The 19859-nt window shown below is 39.0% G+C and overlaps 1 protein-coding gene across 6 annotated transcripts in view; it reads right to left on the minus strand.

Moving 5' to 3' along the window:
- Nucleotides 1-237: 237 nt before the first annotated feature.
- Nucleotides 238-19859, minus strand: part of PRKAR1B (protein kinase cAMP-dependent type I regulatory subunit beta) — a 248302-nt gene continuing 228680 nt past the window's right edge. For all 6 annotated transcript variants that reach the window (XM_020977318.2, XM_078152905.1, XM_078152904.1 and 3 more), the window contains 2 exons: nt 6183-6264; nt 238-5803 (listed from right to left, as the gene is read on the minus strand). In XM_020977318.2, coding sequence (XP_020832977.1) covers nt 5631-5803; nt 6183-6264 — 255 coding nt within the window. In that variant the 3' untranslated portion in view covers nt 238-5630. The remainder of the gene's footprint in view (nt 5804-6182; nt 6265-19859) is intronic.

Genomic DNA, 19859 nt, shown 5'->3' on the forward strand with positions numbered 1-19859 from the left:
GAATGTAAGTTCCTTGAGGGCAAGGATTATTTCACTTTATCTTTGTATCACCAATGCCTAACACAGCCTTGAGCATCATAGGTACTTAATAAATGTTGAATTGTTGACCAATTAGCTTCAAAAGCACTTTTCAGCACTGAGTAACGTATGTCACTTTAGTATGTGATGTTATTTTTAAGAACCTCTGCAACTAAGAGTCAGATAGTTTTATATAATGAGAAAGGAAGAGACTGGATCTATTTTTTTTTTAAAGTTTTATTGATGCCTTTGATTTTTAACATCACAGTAATTTCTTGGCATATATGTCTGCCCCCTCCATAGACCCCTCCCCCTTACTATAACAAAGAAAAACACTTAAGTAGAATCAACCAACACAGTGAACACTTCTACAAGCATATGCAACATTTTACATCTGTATTAGTATTAGGTGACCTAGGGATGAATGGGATAACCCAATTATGAGACTCTCAACTTGATTCAGGGAAAGGCGATTCTGGGAGTAGAAATCCAAGCTCTGTCCCCAGAGCCACAGCTGGCCACAGTACCAAATATTTCTGAAAAGATAAGATGGTTAAACTAAGTGCCATCATTTTTGCTCAGAGTGAGATGCTGATTGTGTTTAAGATCTACATCCTAACTCTTTCTCCTCACCAATCAAGCCTCACAACTGTTTTGAAAAGGTAACAAAATATTATATAGATCAAAGAATGGCCGCTTGCATACGGCACTTTTACAAATTTTTCCCCCATCCAACAAGAGTTTTAAATGTAGTTTTTTTTTCCTCTTTTGAAGGAATTTATGATAAAGGATGGTTTTAGCATTCAATTGACAGAGATGAACATTTAGGATTAGGCATTTTCCTTCTGCAAATGTTTCCTGCACCAAATATGTATGAATATCATCTTCAAGCCAACAGTCATCAAAATGCAAGAGGGAGAATGATTGGGCTTTGAATACTAATCTGAATTATGCCAATTTTGAATTGCAATCCATCCACCAAAACCTGAATAACAAGTGAGAGTACCACAACCACAATGAAGCAAATGAATCCATACATAACATTTATATGCAGGGATTTTGTCTATGTTAAGTTTCTGCCTTCAAATTGCAAGTTAAGAGAGAATATCTCCAGCTGTTCATATTTAATTGTGCATGCAGCATTGTGAACATCATTATCAATCAATGTAGCTTATTAGACCACAGACATATACATGCTGAAATCATTTGAACACCTTGAGATGACTAAGATTGTGCTTAGAGAGAAGAATATTGAAAAGTAGATTCAAAATTTCCCTTTTTAATTTTTTGGTGAGGTTGTTTAAGTAGAACTTATATGACTCTTTTTCTACTTTGGTTGATGAAAAGAAAGTTCTCAATTATTCATTCATGAATGTAATTAGGTTAATTGAATTATTGCATTTGTATTTTCATGTCACCCAGATGTCATTTTGAAAAGTCCCCCAAGAGTATTTCAGAATGGCATCTAAAGAATGATCTAACATCTACTCTGTTGGACCAATTTGTTGAAAAAATCAACTAAAATTACTTTGGAAATTCACATATACAACGTTTTATTGGGTTTCAAGATTTATGACTATAAAGATGAAGCTTTGGAGAAAAAAAGGAAATACTTGTCATTCTCAAAGGAAGGGGTTATTTGTAGGTTTTGTTTTTGTCTTTTTTCTGGAGTAAAGGGGTTGGTCCTGTGATTTCATCAATGGAGGAAGCTTCTGTTGTGAAAACTACCTCCACTGATGCTAATCACACATTTTCAACAAATGTTGTCTTTGGATGTGGATTCCTGGTTACATTTTGTTTCCCATAATTACAGATATTAGGTGTTTCCAGAAGAATGGTACTACGATGCTCTTTTGCTAAAGACCCTAGATATTTGGATCTTAGTCAAGATTCTATACATCATGACTATTTGGCTTAGAAGCACTTATCTTTCCAATCAAAAGGACACGGTCTAGCCATTGACTATTTTAATTGACCCCAATCTAGTGAGATGGCAAATTAATTGTTCTCTTGTGCACTAAAAGGGGATTCGTTCATTAGGAAGTCAAATTAGATGACCACTGAAATCTTTCCCAATTCTAGGATTCTCTGATTCTATGAGACTTGGTTTTCCAAGTCAGGCTAGGAAAATCCAATTATTTAATTAAATATCTGAAGATTTCATTTAGGGCAGTTAAATGTTCTAAAGGTATATTGTTACCTAAGAAAGGTTTTCAGGGTGGTTACGTCAAAGAAAGAAAGACCAGATTTTTGTGGTTTTAAGCTGTTGGTCTCTAATTTATATCTCTTCAGGGCTGAGCAACACCTGGGCCACTCTTTTGACTTTAGCCACACACATATACCTTCCCATTTCCATTTCCTACTCCCCTCTCACCTCAGCCTTTATTTAGATATTTAATGATTCTATAGGGGTCTCCACTACTATAATTAAACAATATCTCAAAAATAAATGATCCCATTGATAGGGGTATTCCATTTAATCAACATAATTATAGCTCCTTGTATGGGAAAAAAAATCATCACTTGGTTCTCAGCCCTCTGGTAATGAACCTCTATGAATGTAGCCAGGCTGATTCTTATATGACAGAGAGTCCTTTCAGAGGCCTATACTTTCCAACTTGGTTACACTTACCAGAGTTTTGACCTCTGCTGATATGGGCTTTGTGAGCTCAGGGGATCACCTCCATGCTATGAAGAGGTAGCAAACAGGGTTTATGTGGACATTAAAGTAACTCTGAATGGCCCCCATTAGAATATAAGTTCCTTGATGACCGGGACTACTTTTTTGCCTTTCTTTGCAACCATAGTGCCTAGCACAGTACCTGGCATATGCTTAGCACTTTTAAAATGCTTACTAAAGCCAATGACCAGATCCCTGGCCCCCAGGACAAGAAGTTTGGGACAGTGTCCCCTGTGCTCCAGTAGGAGAGCTTAACTTTAAAAGCCAGGAAATAGGCAACCAAGATGACCAAGAAGCAAAAACAAACATTGACCATGGAGAATTATTATGGTGACAGGCAAGATCAAAACACAAACTCAGAAGAGGACTATATTGTCAATATACCTACATCCAAAACCTCAAAAGGGGAATATAAATTGGTCTCAAGCACAAAAAGCCTTCTTGGAAGAGCTCAAGAAGGATTTAAGAGAGGTAGAAGAAAAATCGGGGAAAGAAACGAGAGGTATGCAAGAGACAGCCAACGTTTAGAAAGGAAGGACAAAACTTGGCCGAAGAAAACAGCTCCTTAAAAAGTAGAATTGGCCAAATGGAAAGAGAAGTACAGAAGTTAACTGAAAAAAAAATTCCTTAAAAATTAGAATTGAGTCAGTGAAAACTGGGGATTCTATGAGACATCAAGAATCAGTCAAACAAAATCAAAAGGATGAAAAAATAGAAGAAAATGTAAAACACCTTACTGGAAAAACAACTGACTTGGAAAACAGATCCAGAAGAGCTAATTTAAGAATTATTGGTCTACCCGAAAGCCATGATCAAAAAATGAGCCTGGACAGCATCTTTCAAGAAATTATCAAGGAAAACTGCCCTGGGGCCCCAGAGTCAGAGGGTGGAACAGTCATTGAAAGAATCCACTGATCACTTCCTGAAAGAGATCCCAAAGTGAAAACTCCAAGAAATATTGTAGCCAAATTCCAGAATTATCAGGTCAAGGAGAAAATAATGCAAGCTGCCAGAGAGAAGCCATTTAAATGTTATGGAACCACAGTCAGGATTAGACAGCTTGGAATATGATATTCTGGAAGGCAAAGGAGCTTGGATTACAACCAAGGATCAATTACCCAGCAAAACTGAACATAATTTTTCAGGAGAGGGGATGGACATTCAATTAAATAAGGGACTTCCAAATCTTCCTGATGAAAAGACCAGAGCTGAACAGAAAATTCAATCTTCAAATACAAGACTCAAGAGAAGCATAAAAAGGTAAACAGGAAAGAAAAAAGAAAACCTGTTATTCAGTAAGAGAGTAAACCGTTTACATCCCTACATGGGAAGATGATACTTGTAACTCTTGAGACCTGTATCATTATTACAACATTTAGAAGAGGTAAACATAGACAGAGAGTGTGGGAATAAGATGACTTTGATGTGATGATAAAAAAAAATTAATTAGGGGGTGAAAAAAAAGGATTGTATTGGGACAGAAGACAGGAGACAGAAAAGGGTGAATTACATCACATGAAGAGGCACAAAGACCTATTACAGCAGATGGAAAGAAGGGAGGGAGGTGAGCATTGTTTGAACTGTATTCTCACTGGATTTGGCTCAAAGAGGGGATAACATACACATTCATTTGGGTGCAGATATCTATTTTACCCTACAGGAAGCGGGGGGGGAAGGGAAAATAAAAGGGAGGGCAGAATGGAAGGCTGTCTTAGGGAGCAGGGATGGGGAGAAAATTTAAAATGCAAAATCTTGTAAAAGTGAATGTTGAAACCTAAAAATAAATTTTAAAAAATGTTTATTAACTTCATGGAGTTTGGAACTAGATGGCTAGGGACGCAGTTTCCAGGTGATCCCCTGATCTCTATTAAGGAGCTGAGTTGCTGGGACCTCAGTCAAGTAGACTTGGGGTGAAGGATCAAGGAAAGAGGGAAATCTCATGTATTATTCTTTAATTTGTAATGGTTTGTCCAAACTAGATGGTAAATTTCTGGAAAGCAGGACAAAGCCCTCCCAATAGCATGATAACCTAATTCAAGGATTCTACCCACTGAGGCAGTCAACTTGGTGGAGTTAAAAATAGAAAAACAGAAAAGCTAAAGCATCTGTTATTATTAGCATTCTTTCCCCCTTTTTTATACCAAGGAGACCCACCCAAGTATTGCTTACTGTCCACAAAACAACAAACCCATCCTTTCAAGACCTCATTTGCAAACCAGAGTTAGAAAGACTGCCAGTTTAAATGACAAACAAAATGACCTAGGGTTCAACATTGGAGAGTTCTAGAATGCTGTGGCCTTTCTCACTGCCTCTCATGTGAAAAACCTAGGAGCACGCTCTCTCATTTTCAGGTTGGAGAAATACCTTTTTTTGATCAATTCAGCTGAAAGAAAAGACTGTTCTTTCTTTGGCAGTCTGGTACAGTGGGAAAAGCAATGGATTATCAGTGAAAGACCTGGGTTCAAATCCAGACTGCCATTTCCTAGGTGTGCTATCTTGGACAAGGCATTCACTCTCACTGATCCTCAGTTTACTTGCCTGTAAAATAGGACAATAATACATGAATTCTCTAACTCGTGGGATTACTGTAAATAATGAATGGGATAAAGTATATCTATAAAGTAGGGGGGGTAGTACTTAAAACAAACAAACAAAATGTACAAGGTGAGTATTTTATTCCCAGATATGTGAGCCACAAATCTTAGAATTCATCCAAGGTGCCAAAAAGTGAATCTCATCCAAATCCACTGTCTTCCCTGACACTAAATATGGTCAATTCTCTCCAGTGCATCAGACAGAAACATAAAGAGTCACCAAAAACTACATGACTTGGTAAAGCTATGAAATGGCCCAGGTCAAACCTATGAGATACAAGGTTAACATTTAAAGGCAGGCAGATATTGGAGGGGGTTAGGAAGAAGGAAGGACTCCCTTAAACGGTAAGGGAGATGAAGCTGTTGTATCTCTGAATGTTTCTCTTCAGGATTTCCGAGCAGGGACCGAGCACTCGCTCAAAACGAGGACGATCAAGTTTCACACACTTCAGTGGTCCACGGGCCACCACCGTGGCTGCCCGAGGACGGTTGAGCAACAGGGCTATCTCTCCTGAAAAGAGGAAGAAAAAGATGGTCATGGAATTTGAATTTCTCCTTCCAAAAACAAGCCACAAAAGGGTGTGTGTGTGTGTGTGTGTGTGTGTGTGTGTGTGTGTGTATGTGTGTGTATGTATACATATTATGGGCCCAAAAGAGATTGAAGGATAGGTGTCTGCTGGGCAAGAAGCATGCATATTCCTATACAGGCTTTGCATGATGAAGTCATTCAAAAATACTCTGCACACCACACCTTAAGGACATTGTTATTAATTTTTTAAAAAATGAAGCAAGCACATTTAGAAGGTGGGATGGGGAAAATGTCTTTAAATCAAGACAGCAAACACAAATTGCCAAGCATTTGTGTTTGAAATAGAACTTGGTAGTCTCACCAAAGTAATCTGATGGCCCGAGTCTTCCAACCTCCACATACTCCTCATTATCAGACCTGCGCTGAAGAACAGAAGCTGTGCCCTAGGAAATGGTAAAAGGCAAAAGGAGAAAAAACCAAAATGAGTTAAATGTTTCCCTTTTTTATACTACTGAGCCCCAGTGAACCAATTAATGCTAGATTCTTCTTCTTCTTCAGAGACACTTAAGGTTGGGAGAAAAGTAAGCTATTCAGTGGCATGATACAACTGGTTGGATGCAGCTTTCCATATGCTGTGTTTCTCTAGTCATCAAGCTTCCATTTTTATTTCTGGGAACACGTGAACAGTGTATCACAACTGGAAACTTACAAAGTAACACATTTGCCAGGACCTACTGACTTGTGCAGCAAATTGGAAATTTTTCAGAAAAAAATGATTTCTTTCCTTCTGAAAAGGAGTATGTATCTCTTGTCATTAAAACAGCCCTTTCTTCCAGCTGACCTTGTACTAACTCTCAAGGACTGGGAAACCTTCCAGTACCCTCTAGGTCCTCCCAGTATACAGTAGTAGTAGCATGTTTTCAGGGACATATCATCAACTGGCTGATCTGACTTCCCCTCACCATGATCACCTGAAAAGGGGGGGGGTGTAGGGGAGATATTTTTACTGTTAAATTATTAACACTAAGACCGTGGGCTGAATTGACATGGCAGAATAACAATTAAGAAATGCCTTATAAAGCCACCACAAAATACATTACACATTAAAAGGACAACCTTTAGACCCATGCAACCTAGAAAATAGAGCTGATCAAGATATTTTTATTGCTCTCTGGCCCGTCTCTAAAATGGTGCCAAACTTATTAACACCAGCCCTGAAATAATATGTGTGGTCAGATGCAACTCTTCTAGGCTCACCATCTAGAATTCTGGTACAGATATACACTCACAAACTGGAAGTCACCTTAGAGATCATCTAATCCAACCTTTCCTTTTACAGAGAAGGAAACTGAGACTCAGAGAGGGGAACAATTTGCCCAAAGTCAGGGCCAAGATTAGAATCCAGTATAGTGTCATAAAAAATATATTGCCTTATGAATCTAAAGACCATACTATACTCCCTACCCAGAAGCCAGGACAAAAAAAAATGACCACCTGATTATGGCAGGATAAATCTTCTTTGCTCAGTTGTGCATGTGCCCTGTGAAAGGAACAGTGGGCAATAGACTGGAGTATTTGGATTGCCAAGAGTTAACTTGGATCATTGCAAATAAAAAAAAATAATTAGGGGGTCTTGTGGGGCACGGCAAGATGTAATCCCAACTCCACCACAGCTACCAAAGGAGGAGAATATGCTACAAAGAAGAAAGAAAAAGAGCACCTGAAATAGCCAGAAGTTCATGGAAGACAAAATCCAAGGAAGGTGCCAGTGGTAAAACCCATGGCCTCAAATGTCTACATGCAAATGCCCAACATCTAGACAACAAATAAGAGGAGCTGCAGATCCTAAGAATATGGAGATAAACTTGACTTCCCGGGTATCCCTAAGACATGGAAGGATGAAATCCTTGACTGGACCATGGCTCTAGACAGGTATACTTTATTCATAAGAAACTTGATGGGTTAAAGGAAGAAGTGACAGGGAAGCCACTACTATATATTAAGAAGGTCTACTCCTGAGGGGGAAATGAAAGTATGGAAAGAGGATTTAACGAGATGGAGATAAATTAGGTAAAGGTCAATGGAGAGATAAACAGAAATTACTTTGTCATCGGAGTATGCTACATGCCACCTGACAGAAAAAGAAAACAGATGATAACTTTAGGAGACAGATCACAAACCAGGCAAGCCGCAAAAGCCTAGAATGATATAGTCAGTCAGTAAACTAGCATTCATTAAGTGACTACTATTTTCCAGTCACTGCGGTAAATGCTGCAGATGCAGAAAATGGCAAAAAACAAACCAAAAATGCAACAAAAACAGTCCCTGTTCTTAAGGAGCTGCTAGTCTATAAGGATTAATAGAGGATTTCAATGATCAATTATCTAGATGTTTGCTGGGAATCTCTCTGCCGAAAGTAGAGCAGCAAATAGCTTTTTGCTCTGCCTTAGCAATGAATTTTATCCTTCAGAAGATAGAAGAACTGAGAAAAAGAAATTGTATTCTGGACCTGATTCTCACTTAAAGGGGAGAATTGGGATAGAAATCAATCAATCAAATTGAATAAACATTTAGGAAGTGCCCACTACGTGCCACGAACTGCACTAAGCACTGGAGGAAAAAAAAAGAGGCAAAAAAAAATGTGAACTCCAGGGGAAAGTAAGGATTCAGATTAAAGATAAGCAGGATCTCATGGATTAAAATGCTATGCAGGAAGTCAGCTAAGAAGGGATGGACGATGCTCAAGAACGAAACTGTGAAAATACAAAAGGAAGCAATTCCAATGGGGAAAGAAAGGCTTTTTTGAAGATACCCATGTGCATGTACAGGGAACTCACTAATCTACATAAATCTAAAAAGATGGAAGAAGAGCAAGAGCAGAGGTTGAACATCAGGGCATGACATTATCCTACAGAAAGGAAAGAAACATTTATTAATAATTTGCTACATGCTAATCATTTGGGATACATATACAAGCAAAAAAATAGTCCCTTTGTGAGTAAGACAACACACAAAAGGAAGTTGAAAATTGACAAAAGCGGGGAATGAAAATATCCAGCTTTGGGTATGGTTTGAAGTCAAGAAGCCAGGAAGAGGGCCAGGAGGGGAATGAATGCAATCTTGGGCTCCTCCACAAAATGGAGTCCTCAAAAGTCACTCACTAACAGGAAAAGGAGGCAGATTTTACAGAGGGATATTCCAGGTTGAGAAGGGCACAGAGATAGTTGGATTTTCCACGGAAAAGACTCCAGGGCCCTATACAAATAGAGGGGCCCCAGGAGGAATTCATCAGAGTCAGGAATGCTAAAGCTCAGGGTAAGCTGAGGGTGGCAAGGAAAGGTAAGAACAACAAAGGGGTTGTTTTTAATTTTTTTTAAGCTATGTTAGAGAAAACGGAGGATCAAAGAAGGGCTAGAGCTCCTTCTTGAAGTCTATGGAATGGTGATAATGGACGACAGAAGGCAGAAGTGCTCAACTCTATTTTCTCTTGTTTTCTCTGCCAAGGAGAACAACTCTTGTACTAGAGATGATCCAACAAAAATTACTAATAGGGAGCTGATACTTAAGATAAATAAGGGAACTTAGCCTGGTGCCTGGCACATAGTACATGCTTCATAAGTGTTTATTGACTATGACTATGACTATAAAGAGATAGAGAGTACTAGCTTCCCTTGGAGAATCCAAGACACCTGGCCCAGATGACTACATCCTCAGGTAATGAAAGAACTAACAGATATATGATTTCTGAATTATTGTGAGTGACATTCGAAAAACCATGGAAAATAGGAGCAGTACCATGAAATTAGAGGAAAGCAAATGTCCCAACTGAAAAAAAGAAAAAAAGAAAAAGGGAAGAGAAGAGAGTCATCAAACTATCAGCCAGTGAGCTTTACTTTGATTTCTGGGAAAATTCTGAAACAGATAACTAAAGTCAAGTGATGGCTGGCAAACATCTATAAAGGGTAGTAGTGATTACAAAGAACCGCAACAGGTCATACCAATAATGTTGAAAAGAACATGCACACACATAGACACATACATGCAAAAAACTCTCAAAAAGTGATTGTTGCAAAATTATAAAGAAAAGGTCTGGCTTGAAAGAAGTGATGTGAGTGAGAATGCTTAACCAAACCACTCCTTCATGGAAGTAAGAGGTACACAGGCATCACATGTTACACGTATTTTTGGGACTTTTTCAATGTACTGGTTTCTTATACTCATTTTTTCCTCTTCTTTTTGTCTTTAAAAATGTTATTTGTCATATGAGATGGCTTTTCAGAAACTGGAGGGGGAGATACTGCAGAAAACTATGATATAAAAGACAGCAATGCAGACTTATTAAAATTAAATAAAACGTCATGCCAGGTGAACCTCATGTCCTTTTTAGACAAGATCACTGAACTAAGAGATGAGGGGGTGCCGTGAATTACGCTACCTCTACTTTAGTAATGTTTAAAGTATCTTACACTATTTTTGAGGAGAAGATGGAGATATTATGGATAGATCAGAGGAGAACAGTTGGATTCAGGTGGATGGCTAGCTAGACTCAAGAGTAGTTTTTAATGGTTCAATCAATATCAGTGTAGCAGGAGTAGCCTTGTCAGATCTCATCTGGAGTGTTATGGTCAGTTCTGGGCAATGTGGTTTAAGGATAGAGAATATCTTGAAGGAAGGCTACTAAGAGAGTGATGAGATTTGAATCCATCTTATATGAAGACTTGTTGAAGGAATTTGTCATCCTTAGCCTGTAGAAGAGGAGACACATGAGAGCTGTCTTCAAGCATGGGAAGGACTTATCATGGGGAGAAAGGAGTAGCCTTGTTTGGTTTGACACCAGAGGGTAGAACAAGAAGAAATATTTGGAAGTTGCAAAGAGACCAATTTAGGCTCGATGTCAGGAAAAGCTCCCCAATAATTTGTTATTATTTATTTCAGTCATGTGTGAGTCTTTGTGACCCCATTTGGGATTTTCTTGGCAAAGATACTGGAGTGGTTTGCCATTTCCTGCTCCAGCTCATTTTACAGATCAGGAAACTGAGGCAAACAGGGTGAAGTGTCTTGCCCAGGTTTCACACAGCTGTAAGTATCTGAGGCCAGATATGAATTCAGGAAGATGAGTCTTCCTGACTCCAGGCTGGGCAAACCCTGCATTATGGTGCCACCTCACTGCCGCTTCCCTAATAATTACAGCTGTCCAAAAGGAGAATGAGCTTCTTCTAGAGGTGGAGGGCCCTTTCGTTGGATGCCTTCAAGCAGAGACTGTACTTTTCCAGTACACTGTCATGGAGATTCATATTGGGTTGGATTAGATGCCTGTTGATATCCCTTTCAACTCTCAAATTCTGTGATTCAGTGATAAACCTCACCATGTTAACATGGTATCTTTCAGGGAATTAGACCACCATTCATTAAACTGTCTTTAAAGAAAGCTTCTGAATGACACCCAGGTGCCCTTTAAGAGCTATTTGCTGAGTGCTTTACTCTCAAGGTATATTTGGCTCACTCACCCTGGCTTACCCAAGACTCAGACTTGTGAAACACTAGGCTATTCCTGAGGTTAATTTATAATCCTAACCTCTAAACAGTCCAAAGCGTACATAAGTCAGAAGACCCATCTATTGCCAACCAGCTGAGGAATCTGCAAGTTATTGGTAAACGGTGGCATTTTCTCAATCCCTACAACCCCACTGTTTATCTGCACTTGGTCATGTTTATAAAGCTAACTTGACTGATGGTTGGGCACAGCTTCTCCTGGTAAACTTCATGGGAAACCTATCTTATCTCCAAGGAATATTGTGCTTGCCTAAGGCCCTGGTGGGATCGTCTAAGTAGGAAGCTGAACATGTTAACTACAACAACAGACCTGTTCTTTGGGGTAGAAGAAAAAACTGAAGTGGTGTGGACTTGAAGTTAGAAGACCTGGGTTTAAATCCTGGATCTGCCCTGTCATCTGGATGACCCTGGACAAGTCACCTAATTTCTCTAGGCCTCAGTTTCCACATCTGTAAAAATGAGGGGATTGGACTAGATGACCTCTAAGGCCCCTTCCACCTCCAAATCCATGATCCTATGATTATTTCATTCAACACCTTACTTTTACAGATGAGGAAACTGAGGGTCAGGGAGGAAAAGGGGCTTGTCCAAGGTTACACAGAAGAAGAGCTGGTACTAAAATCTTCCCATGTCTCTTGACTCTCAGTAGCAACACTAGGAAATATAATAATCCTCACTCAGTCCCACATGGGGTGGGACTCACCCTCACAGGGTGACAACATGCAAACAACTATGTACAAACAAGCTATACATCAGATAAATTGGGGAAAATCTCAGAGGAAAAACAACAAGATTAAAGAAGACTGGGAAAGTCTTCTTGTAGAAGGTAGAACTTTTTTTTTTGGCAAGGCAATTGGGGTTAAGTGACTTGCCCAGGGTCACACAGATAGTAAGTGTCAAGTGTCTGGTCTGAGACTGGATTTGAACTCAGGTTCTTCTGATTCCAGGGCCAGTGCTCTATCCACTGCTCCACCTAGCAGCCCCAGAAAGTAGGACTGTAGGTGAGACTTGAAGGAACCCAAGGAAGCCAGGAGATGAGGAGGGAGAGAATCCCAGGCATGTAGAAAAATGGCTCCCAGTTGGGAGTTGAGGATTTTGTGAGACACACAGGAAGCAGACCATTATCACTGGATTACAGAAGAGAATGAGTTGCAATAAGACTAGAAAGGTAGCACTTCTGGACACATCTAATTCTTAGGAAGTCCTTCCTTACACCAAGTCTAAGCAAATCTAATTATACTTTCTCTGCATCCCCCCAAAATTGCTTCTGGTTATTTGGGGTCAACTACAATCCCTTTACCATATGACAGCCCTTCAAGTGCTTATAGAAAGCTATCCCAGTCCCATAAGCTTTTTATTCTCCAAATTAAACATCTCCAGCTCCTTTGATCCATTTTTATATAGGATGATCTCCGGATGCCTTACCACCCTGGTCACTGTCTTTCAGATATTCTCTAGTTTCACTATATCCTTCCTAAAATGTGGTGTCCAGAAGTGAACGCAATGCCCTAGATATGATCTAGCCTGGGATAATTACAGTGGGAATATTATCTCCCTCATTCTGGACACTCTGCCTCTTTTAGGGAAGCCTGGGATAGAATGAGCTTTGGAACTACCATAACACATTGTTGATTCTGATAGGAACCACTATCTAGTCATAGCCCCCTTATTCTGTACTTGTGAGGCTGATTCTTTGAACCCAAAAGTAGAACTTTACTTTTATGCCTATTCAAGTTTATCTTATTCACTTTAGATAAGTATTCTATCAGTTGAGATCCTGTTGTATCAAGACTCTCATCCAATGCGTTAACTATGTCTCCCTGCTTCAATTCATCTGAAAATTTGACAAGCATGAATTCTATGACTTCATTCAAGTTATTTAAAAATACATATATGAAACAGCATAGATACAGATAGTGGAGGCCACTCCATCCAAAACCTTTTAGGTGCAGGGTTGGACATTTTTGGAATGTGTGAAATCATACCATAAAGGCAAGCCACCTACTCCATCTATGTGCTCATGGTGCTTTCCACTGAATGAACTTGGATAATATGTGCATTTTGCATACACCTATTCACTAACTTAGACCTCTTTCTTTCTACAACTTTTTATTCATATCTTTTGTTTTCACAACACATTCTTTTCTGAATCTATTTCTTCCTTCTTTTATCCAGTGAACCATCCCTTTTAATGAAGAACTTAAAAGAGGAGGGGAAAAGCAGTTCAGGAAAACTAACAAACATATTAACCAAAACTGACAGTATATGTAGCATTACATACCTATAGTCTCCTACTTCTGCAAAGAAAAGAGGCAGGTAAATTTTCTCCCTTCTTCAGGGATAAACTTGATCATTACAACCAGGGTTCAAGTTTTTTGTTTTGTTTTGTTTTTAACATATGTGTTATAGTCATTGTGTCCTGTTTCTTTATTCTGTAACTCATTTAAAATATTGGTGGGGTTTTTTTTGGTTTTTACTTCACCATCACTACTTTACCATCACCCACTATATCCCTCACCCCAACCAGAGAACTATTCCTTGTGACAGAAAAAAAATGAAAGAGGGGGGAAACAGTTCAGCAAAATTAATTTGCATAACACATCATCAAGCCCAATACTGTATGCAATGTTATACATCTGTAGCCCCCCACCTCTGCAAAGCATGAGGTGGGGAGAGCACTATTTCACAAATTAGCTTTCAGTTACGACATTATCCATTCATAAAATTCCCTGTTAGACTCGGGCTGCAAATAACTCTATTATTTCACTTTACATTTGAGCCAGCTCTCAATGAAATGAAAGCCCATCCTGAAGACTTTATAACCATCATTTAACTTACTATACAGGGACAGGAAGCTAGCCCTACAAAAAGGCTGCCTTCTCTTTTCATTAATTCCAATTTTTGTCAACCTGCTCCTTGTAAGATGGTAAACAAACTGACAGGGCTTTCAAGCACCAAAACGGATCCATCTCTGGTGAGAGATCAACACAAGCAGGGTGCTATTTTTCAACATCAAGGACAGCATTCAGTAATCATGGAATTTAGCCTCACTGTAGTATCTGACTTCATGTTCCATCCTGTTTTCAAAGAACTGGTGGATCTGAATATTGGTTCCCATTAGGGGGGAAAAAAAGACAAACAATTTATTTGACTCTGCTACTGCAGTTAATCCTGAAGCAGCCAATAGTACAGGGTTCCCAGGACGGAGATGTCTGAGTTTCACAATATACACTAAGTTTGGCAGAAGTGATTGATACTTATTCCAGATACATCTTTTTCCATTCTTGGGTTAAGCGTTGTAAATTCTTCCTGCCACTGAGGAAGACCAGAGCTACAATTAAGTCAACTACTTCTGACGGCCAAACTCTAGGTTTAAATACACATGCCATAATTTTAATCCTCATCTCAAGTGTGGCATATTTCATGAGAAATTCATGGGGTGCTAGCGGGCCAACCTCTAACAAAATACTTCTAGACCATTAGACATCAAGGAAAAATCAATCAAGGATCACCTAGGAGGTCCTCTATGATAAGAAAATATTACTATTAGTCCTATAAGCATTCCTTTATGAATAGCTGAAACTGACTATCTTACTGGTCCTTATAGATGACCAGTCAACTTCCCAACTCCATGCCTTTGCACTGGCTGTCCCTTCATGCCTGGAATGAACTTCCTCCTCACCTCCACCTCTTAGAATCCCTGGTTCCCTTCAAAGCTCATCTCAAGTACTATTTTCTACCTGAAGTCTTTCCTGATAACCTCTGCCTTGTTGGAAATTCTTAATTTCCTTTGCACATATTTTCTATAAACATATGTATTCATGCTTTCTCTACTGACAGAATATAAGTTCCTTTAAGGCAGGGACTGCTTCCATTTTGTATTTGTATCCTCAATGACTATTACAGTGACTAGCACACAGTAGATACTTTGATTGACTTTATAAACTAGACTAAACCTGCAAAATTTTGCTATGAAGTAAATTTCTGCTAAGTGAATCCTATTTTCCTACTGCCTTCAATTATAAAACAGGGATAAGATCTCTACGGAAAAAATTGGGAGCATACATCTTTGAAATGCCAAATGACCTGCTGCATTCTTAGTAAAAAGAAAAATATATCAGGAGCAATACTCAAAATAGAACAATAATACTGTATAAAACACAAACTTATTAAAATATAACCACTACAAGTGAAAATAGAATCCAATACTAGATATTTCGTTCTTTCATTCAACAAACATGTATCATCTACTGGGTGCAAGTTTCAGTGCTAGGTACTGGAGAAGATATGAGGTTCAAATGAAATAGTCCCTGACCTTACCATAGGATCCTTACAGAGTCTATTCTAGTAAGATTGCAGTCTAGTAGAATTGATCATAGGATCATAGAACCATAGATCTGGAGTTGGAAAGGACCTCAGAGGCCGTGTCCAACCCCCTCATTTTATGGATAAGCAAAGTGAGGCACAGAGAGATTAAATGAGTTGCCCAGCATCACATAGGTATTAGATGGATGAGGCAGAATTCAAATTCAGGTCTTCTTGTCTCTATGGTCAGCTTCCAAACTCTCTTCAGAAAGAAATTCATAGAGAAGGGAAAGAGAAAGTGAGAGAGAAGAGAGGAGAGGAGAGGACAGGACAGGACAGGACAGGACAGGACAGGGGAGGGGAGGAGAACACAGGAGAGGAGAGGAGAAGAGAGGAGAGGAGAGGAGAGGAGAGGAGAGGAGAGGAGAGGAGAGGAGAGGAGAGGAGAGGAGAGGAGAGGAAGGAGAGGAGAGAGAGAGGAGAGGAGAGGAAGGAGAGGAGAGGAGAGGAGAGGAGAGAGGACAGGACAGGGGAGGGGAGGGGAGGGGAGGGGAGGAAAACACAGGAGAGGAGAGGAGAAGAGAGGAGAGGAGAGGAGAGGAGAGGAGAGGAGAGGAGAGGAGAGGAGAGGAGAGGAGAGGAGAGGAGAGGAGAGGAGAGGAGAGGAGAGGAGAGGAGAGGAGAGGAGAGGAGAGGAGAACTAAAAGGCAACTCTGGGAACAGCAGACATGTAGTATGTCCTTCAGATCAATTAAAAGAACGATCAGTCTTCTCCAAGGGGTAATGGGTCTTTCACAATCTGTGTCCAACCTACCTCACCTTTCTTATTTGACATGACTCCTTTTTATACATTCTATGTTCCAGCCAAACTTGATACTGATGGTCAAACTCAACGTCATCTCCTTGAATCTGTACAAGCCATCTTCCATGTCTGATTGTACTCCTCCCTTATTTCTCCCCCTCAGAATCCTTATCTTCTTTTAAGGTTCAGCTCAGGTACCATGTCTTCCATGAAGCGTTTCTTGATTTCCTTGTATCTCTCACTCTCACTCACTGTCTCTCTCTCCCTTCCCCCTCTTCCCCACCTTTGCCCCAATTATCTACTGGGGATTAGATTTTATATGTTTATGTTGATTCCCTCCATTTTTAAAATTTTAGTTTATTTTTCAATTAACAAACGTTTATTTTCTCTCCCTCCTACCCACACCCAATTTAAAAGAAGAAAAACAAACCCTTGTAATAAATCTGTATAGTCAAGTAAACAATTTCCCACACTATTCATGTTTTAAAAAAAAGTCTCTGGCCAATGCAGGAATTTGTTTTGCTTGACTATGCAAATTTGTTACAAGGATTTTGTTCTCCTTTCTTTTTCAATGTGGGGAAGAGAAGAAGGGAGAGAAGGCAGATTTTCATTAATTTTAAATACACACAAATATTATATATATAAAATTCTGCAATTTTAATATTAATTCCCTCTTGATCTTAGATGTCAGACTTTTATTCCACAATTTTATCCCAGATGTTAGACAAAGACTTTTTTTTTGGCTCATGTTGTATCCCCTCAGTGGAGGTCAAGCACCTTAAAGGCAGGGAGATTCCTTTTTGTCTCCATATCTAGTGCATCTAGCACTCAATGTTCCTTGTATGTAGTGGGTGCTTACTTAAATATTTGCTGAATACCAAATCAAGGTTTCAAAAATGGGAAACAGGGTAAAGAAAGTAACCAGTGATAGAAACAGTCAAGTCAAATGAGGAACAGGTTTAGGGAAGAAGTTCTGTTTAAGTGCTGGTTAAGAACAAAGACATGTTTTCTATATAGCTGAGGAAAGAGGTCAGGGCTGAAGATAAGGATCTGGGAGTCATCTCTGCACAGAAGTGGTAGCTGAAATGTGGGAATGATTAAGATTGCAGGAATTACAATCTAGTGGAAGTAGAGAAGATAAAGGAAAAAAGTAGAGCAATTTGAGGTTGGTAAACAACAACAACAAGAAGCAAATAAAAAACCAACAACAGCAACAACTAATACTACAGAAATTGTTACTTGTATAATAGGACAACTTTAAGAGATGGGGAAAAGTATACAATCAGAGGTGTATTGGTAAATGTTTAACAATCAGCTCTCCAAAAAAGTACACGTGACAGACTTTTAAGTGTAATCTGCATTATTAACATTTTCTCCATTACTTCCTTAAATCTGGACAATCAACAAAACAATAAATCAAATCCTAATTTGCAGTGTTGCTGATTTTGAAGGTGTAAATGTTCATACTGAAAATTTAACCATTAGCTCTCTCAAGCCAGTACGGATCATCTCCAATATAACACCAAGTCAATCCTCCTGACAAAATTATGCATCTTGTCTAACTTTAGATATGCCATAATTATTTTATTCTTTCTTCCTCCCCATTCTCTATCCAATTCTCATTAATTCTGCTCCTGATTTCTTTCCAGATATTGTTGCTCAGGTATATTAGTACAGTTTGCTAAAGTATCCTTGAATGGGATAGAGTTAAGAATTAAAATGCTCAACTTTTGCTTGATCATGAGAGTTCACCCATTATGTCTGCTAAGACATGTCTTTGGAAACCAACCAACGCTTGAAAAGAAATCACAAAATGAGGAGAATGTGCCTCTATTTTCCATTCCAAAACTTCCTTTAAAATGGTTTTTGTCCTTATTAGGAGCTATCAAGATATTTGTTGAACCTGGAAAAGTGCTCATCTTTATTAGAAATAAGCACATTTGGGCAAATAGCTAATAAAACATAGAGAAGCATCAGCCAGAGTAACAAGGGCAAGATGATAGTCCCAAGATGGTAATACAAAATCCTCATTTCTATAAATTGAGAGGATGATGGTGCTCCTTAGAGCGAGTCTGTGAATTAATTCATGAATTCCTTTATTTTACACTTTTGTTGAATGAAGGATTACTGTTATTCAACACTGCCAGTACCAGAAGATAGAACATTGGACTCGGAGTCAAGAAGACCTGGGTTACAATCCTGTCTTAGACACTTATTGGTTGGCCAAACATTTACCAATACACCTCTATAGGCCTCAGCTTCCTTACATGTAAAATGATACGTCTGGACTTGATGACATCTAAGGTCCTTTGCAACTCTAAATCTAAGATCCTGCGTCTCATAATCCTAGGAAAGACTATACCTGCAGTCCTAATAGACAAGAAAGGGTCTGTAAATCCCATTATTCAGATCAAGGAATGAAAGCTGAGGTTAAGTGACTTACATGAAATTAGCTGTCATTTGGAAACAGGACGTTATTTTGTGGTGTGTGGCATTATTTAGCTTCACTGACATTCATAGACTCAGTTCATATTAGTTTGAGTCTCTTTTTCAGAAAGGTGTTGTAATTTTATAATTTTAAGTTAATCCATTTGGGCTCAAGAGCCATCAATAAACGTGACAAACTCAAATACACTAAGTCTTCTTTATCTAGATTCCATTGCCAGGTATGGACAAACAGGTCCTAATAGAAGAATCATTAACTAGGCCTGTTAGATAGATATCACCTAAAGGCAAAGAGAGAGGTCCTTGCTGGATGCAGAAAAGCAGGTCCTTTTGCCAGAGGAAGTAAAACAGTCAAACATTTAATCTGTAATGGACTTGAGAATTTTCTCTCTCAAACCAAGGCAATGAAAAGTCTCTATCTTCTTGGTCACTGATATCACTAACCTCTCCTCCCAGTAAATTTAGGTGTCACCTTACAAAAACAACAAATGCAATAGCACTAAAAGCTACCTGCCCTGGCCACCTATTCATCACTTTACCCCACCCTCTTTCTCATTTCCTTTGGAATAAGTGTTCGGACTCTAGGGTGAAGATGGAACCTATAGTATTAGTGCATTTACTAAGCTTCTTGGTCCCCAGAGTTACTCTTTAATGGTCTCTATCTAAGGAGAGGTTTATTTTTCGGGGGAGTGAGAGGGGAGAGAATGAAACGACATCTCAATTTCCCTTTTTGTAGAATTGTAGGGCTATAAGGGGCCTTCACTGAATAAGCATTTATTGAGTACCTACTGTGTGACAGGTAAGGGGTGGGGCACAAAGACAAAGGTGAAAGAGTCTCTGACCTCAATTATCGTTAATATCTATATAGCACTTCAAGGTTTGCAAAGTGCTTCACAAATATTGTCTCATTTTATCCTCATGACAACCCTATGA

This window comes from Phascolarctos cinereus, unplaced genomic scaffold (assembly GCF_003287225.1).
Source record: "Phascolarctos cinereus isolate Bilbo 61053 unplaced genomic scaffold, phaCin_HiC Scaffold_4;HRSCAF=312, whole genome shotgun sequence".
Lineage (NCBI taxonomy): Eukaryota > Metazoa > Chordata > Mammalia > Diprotodontia > Phascolarctidae > Phascolarctos > Phascolarctos cinereus.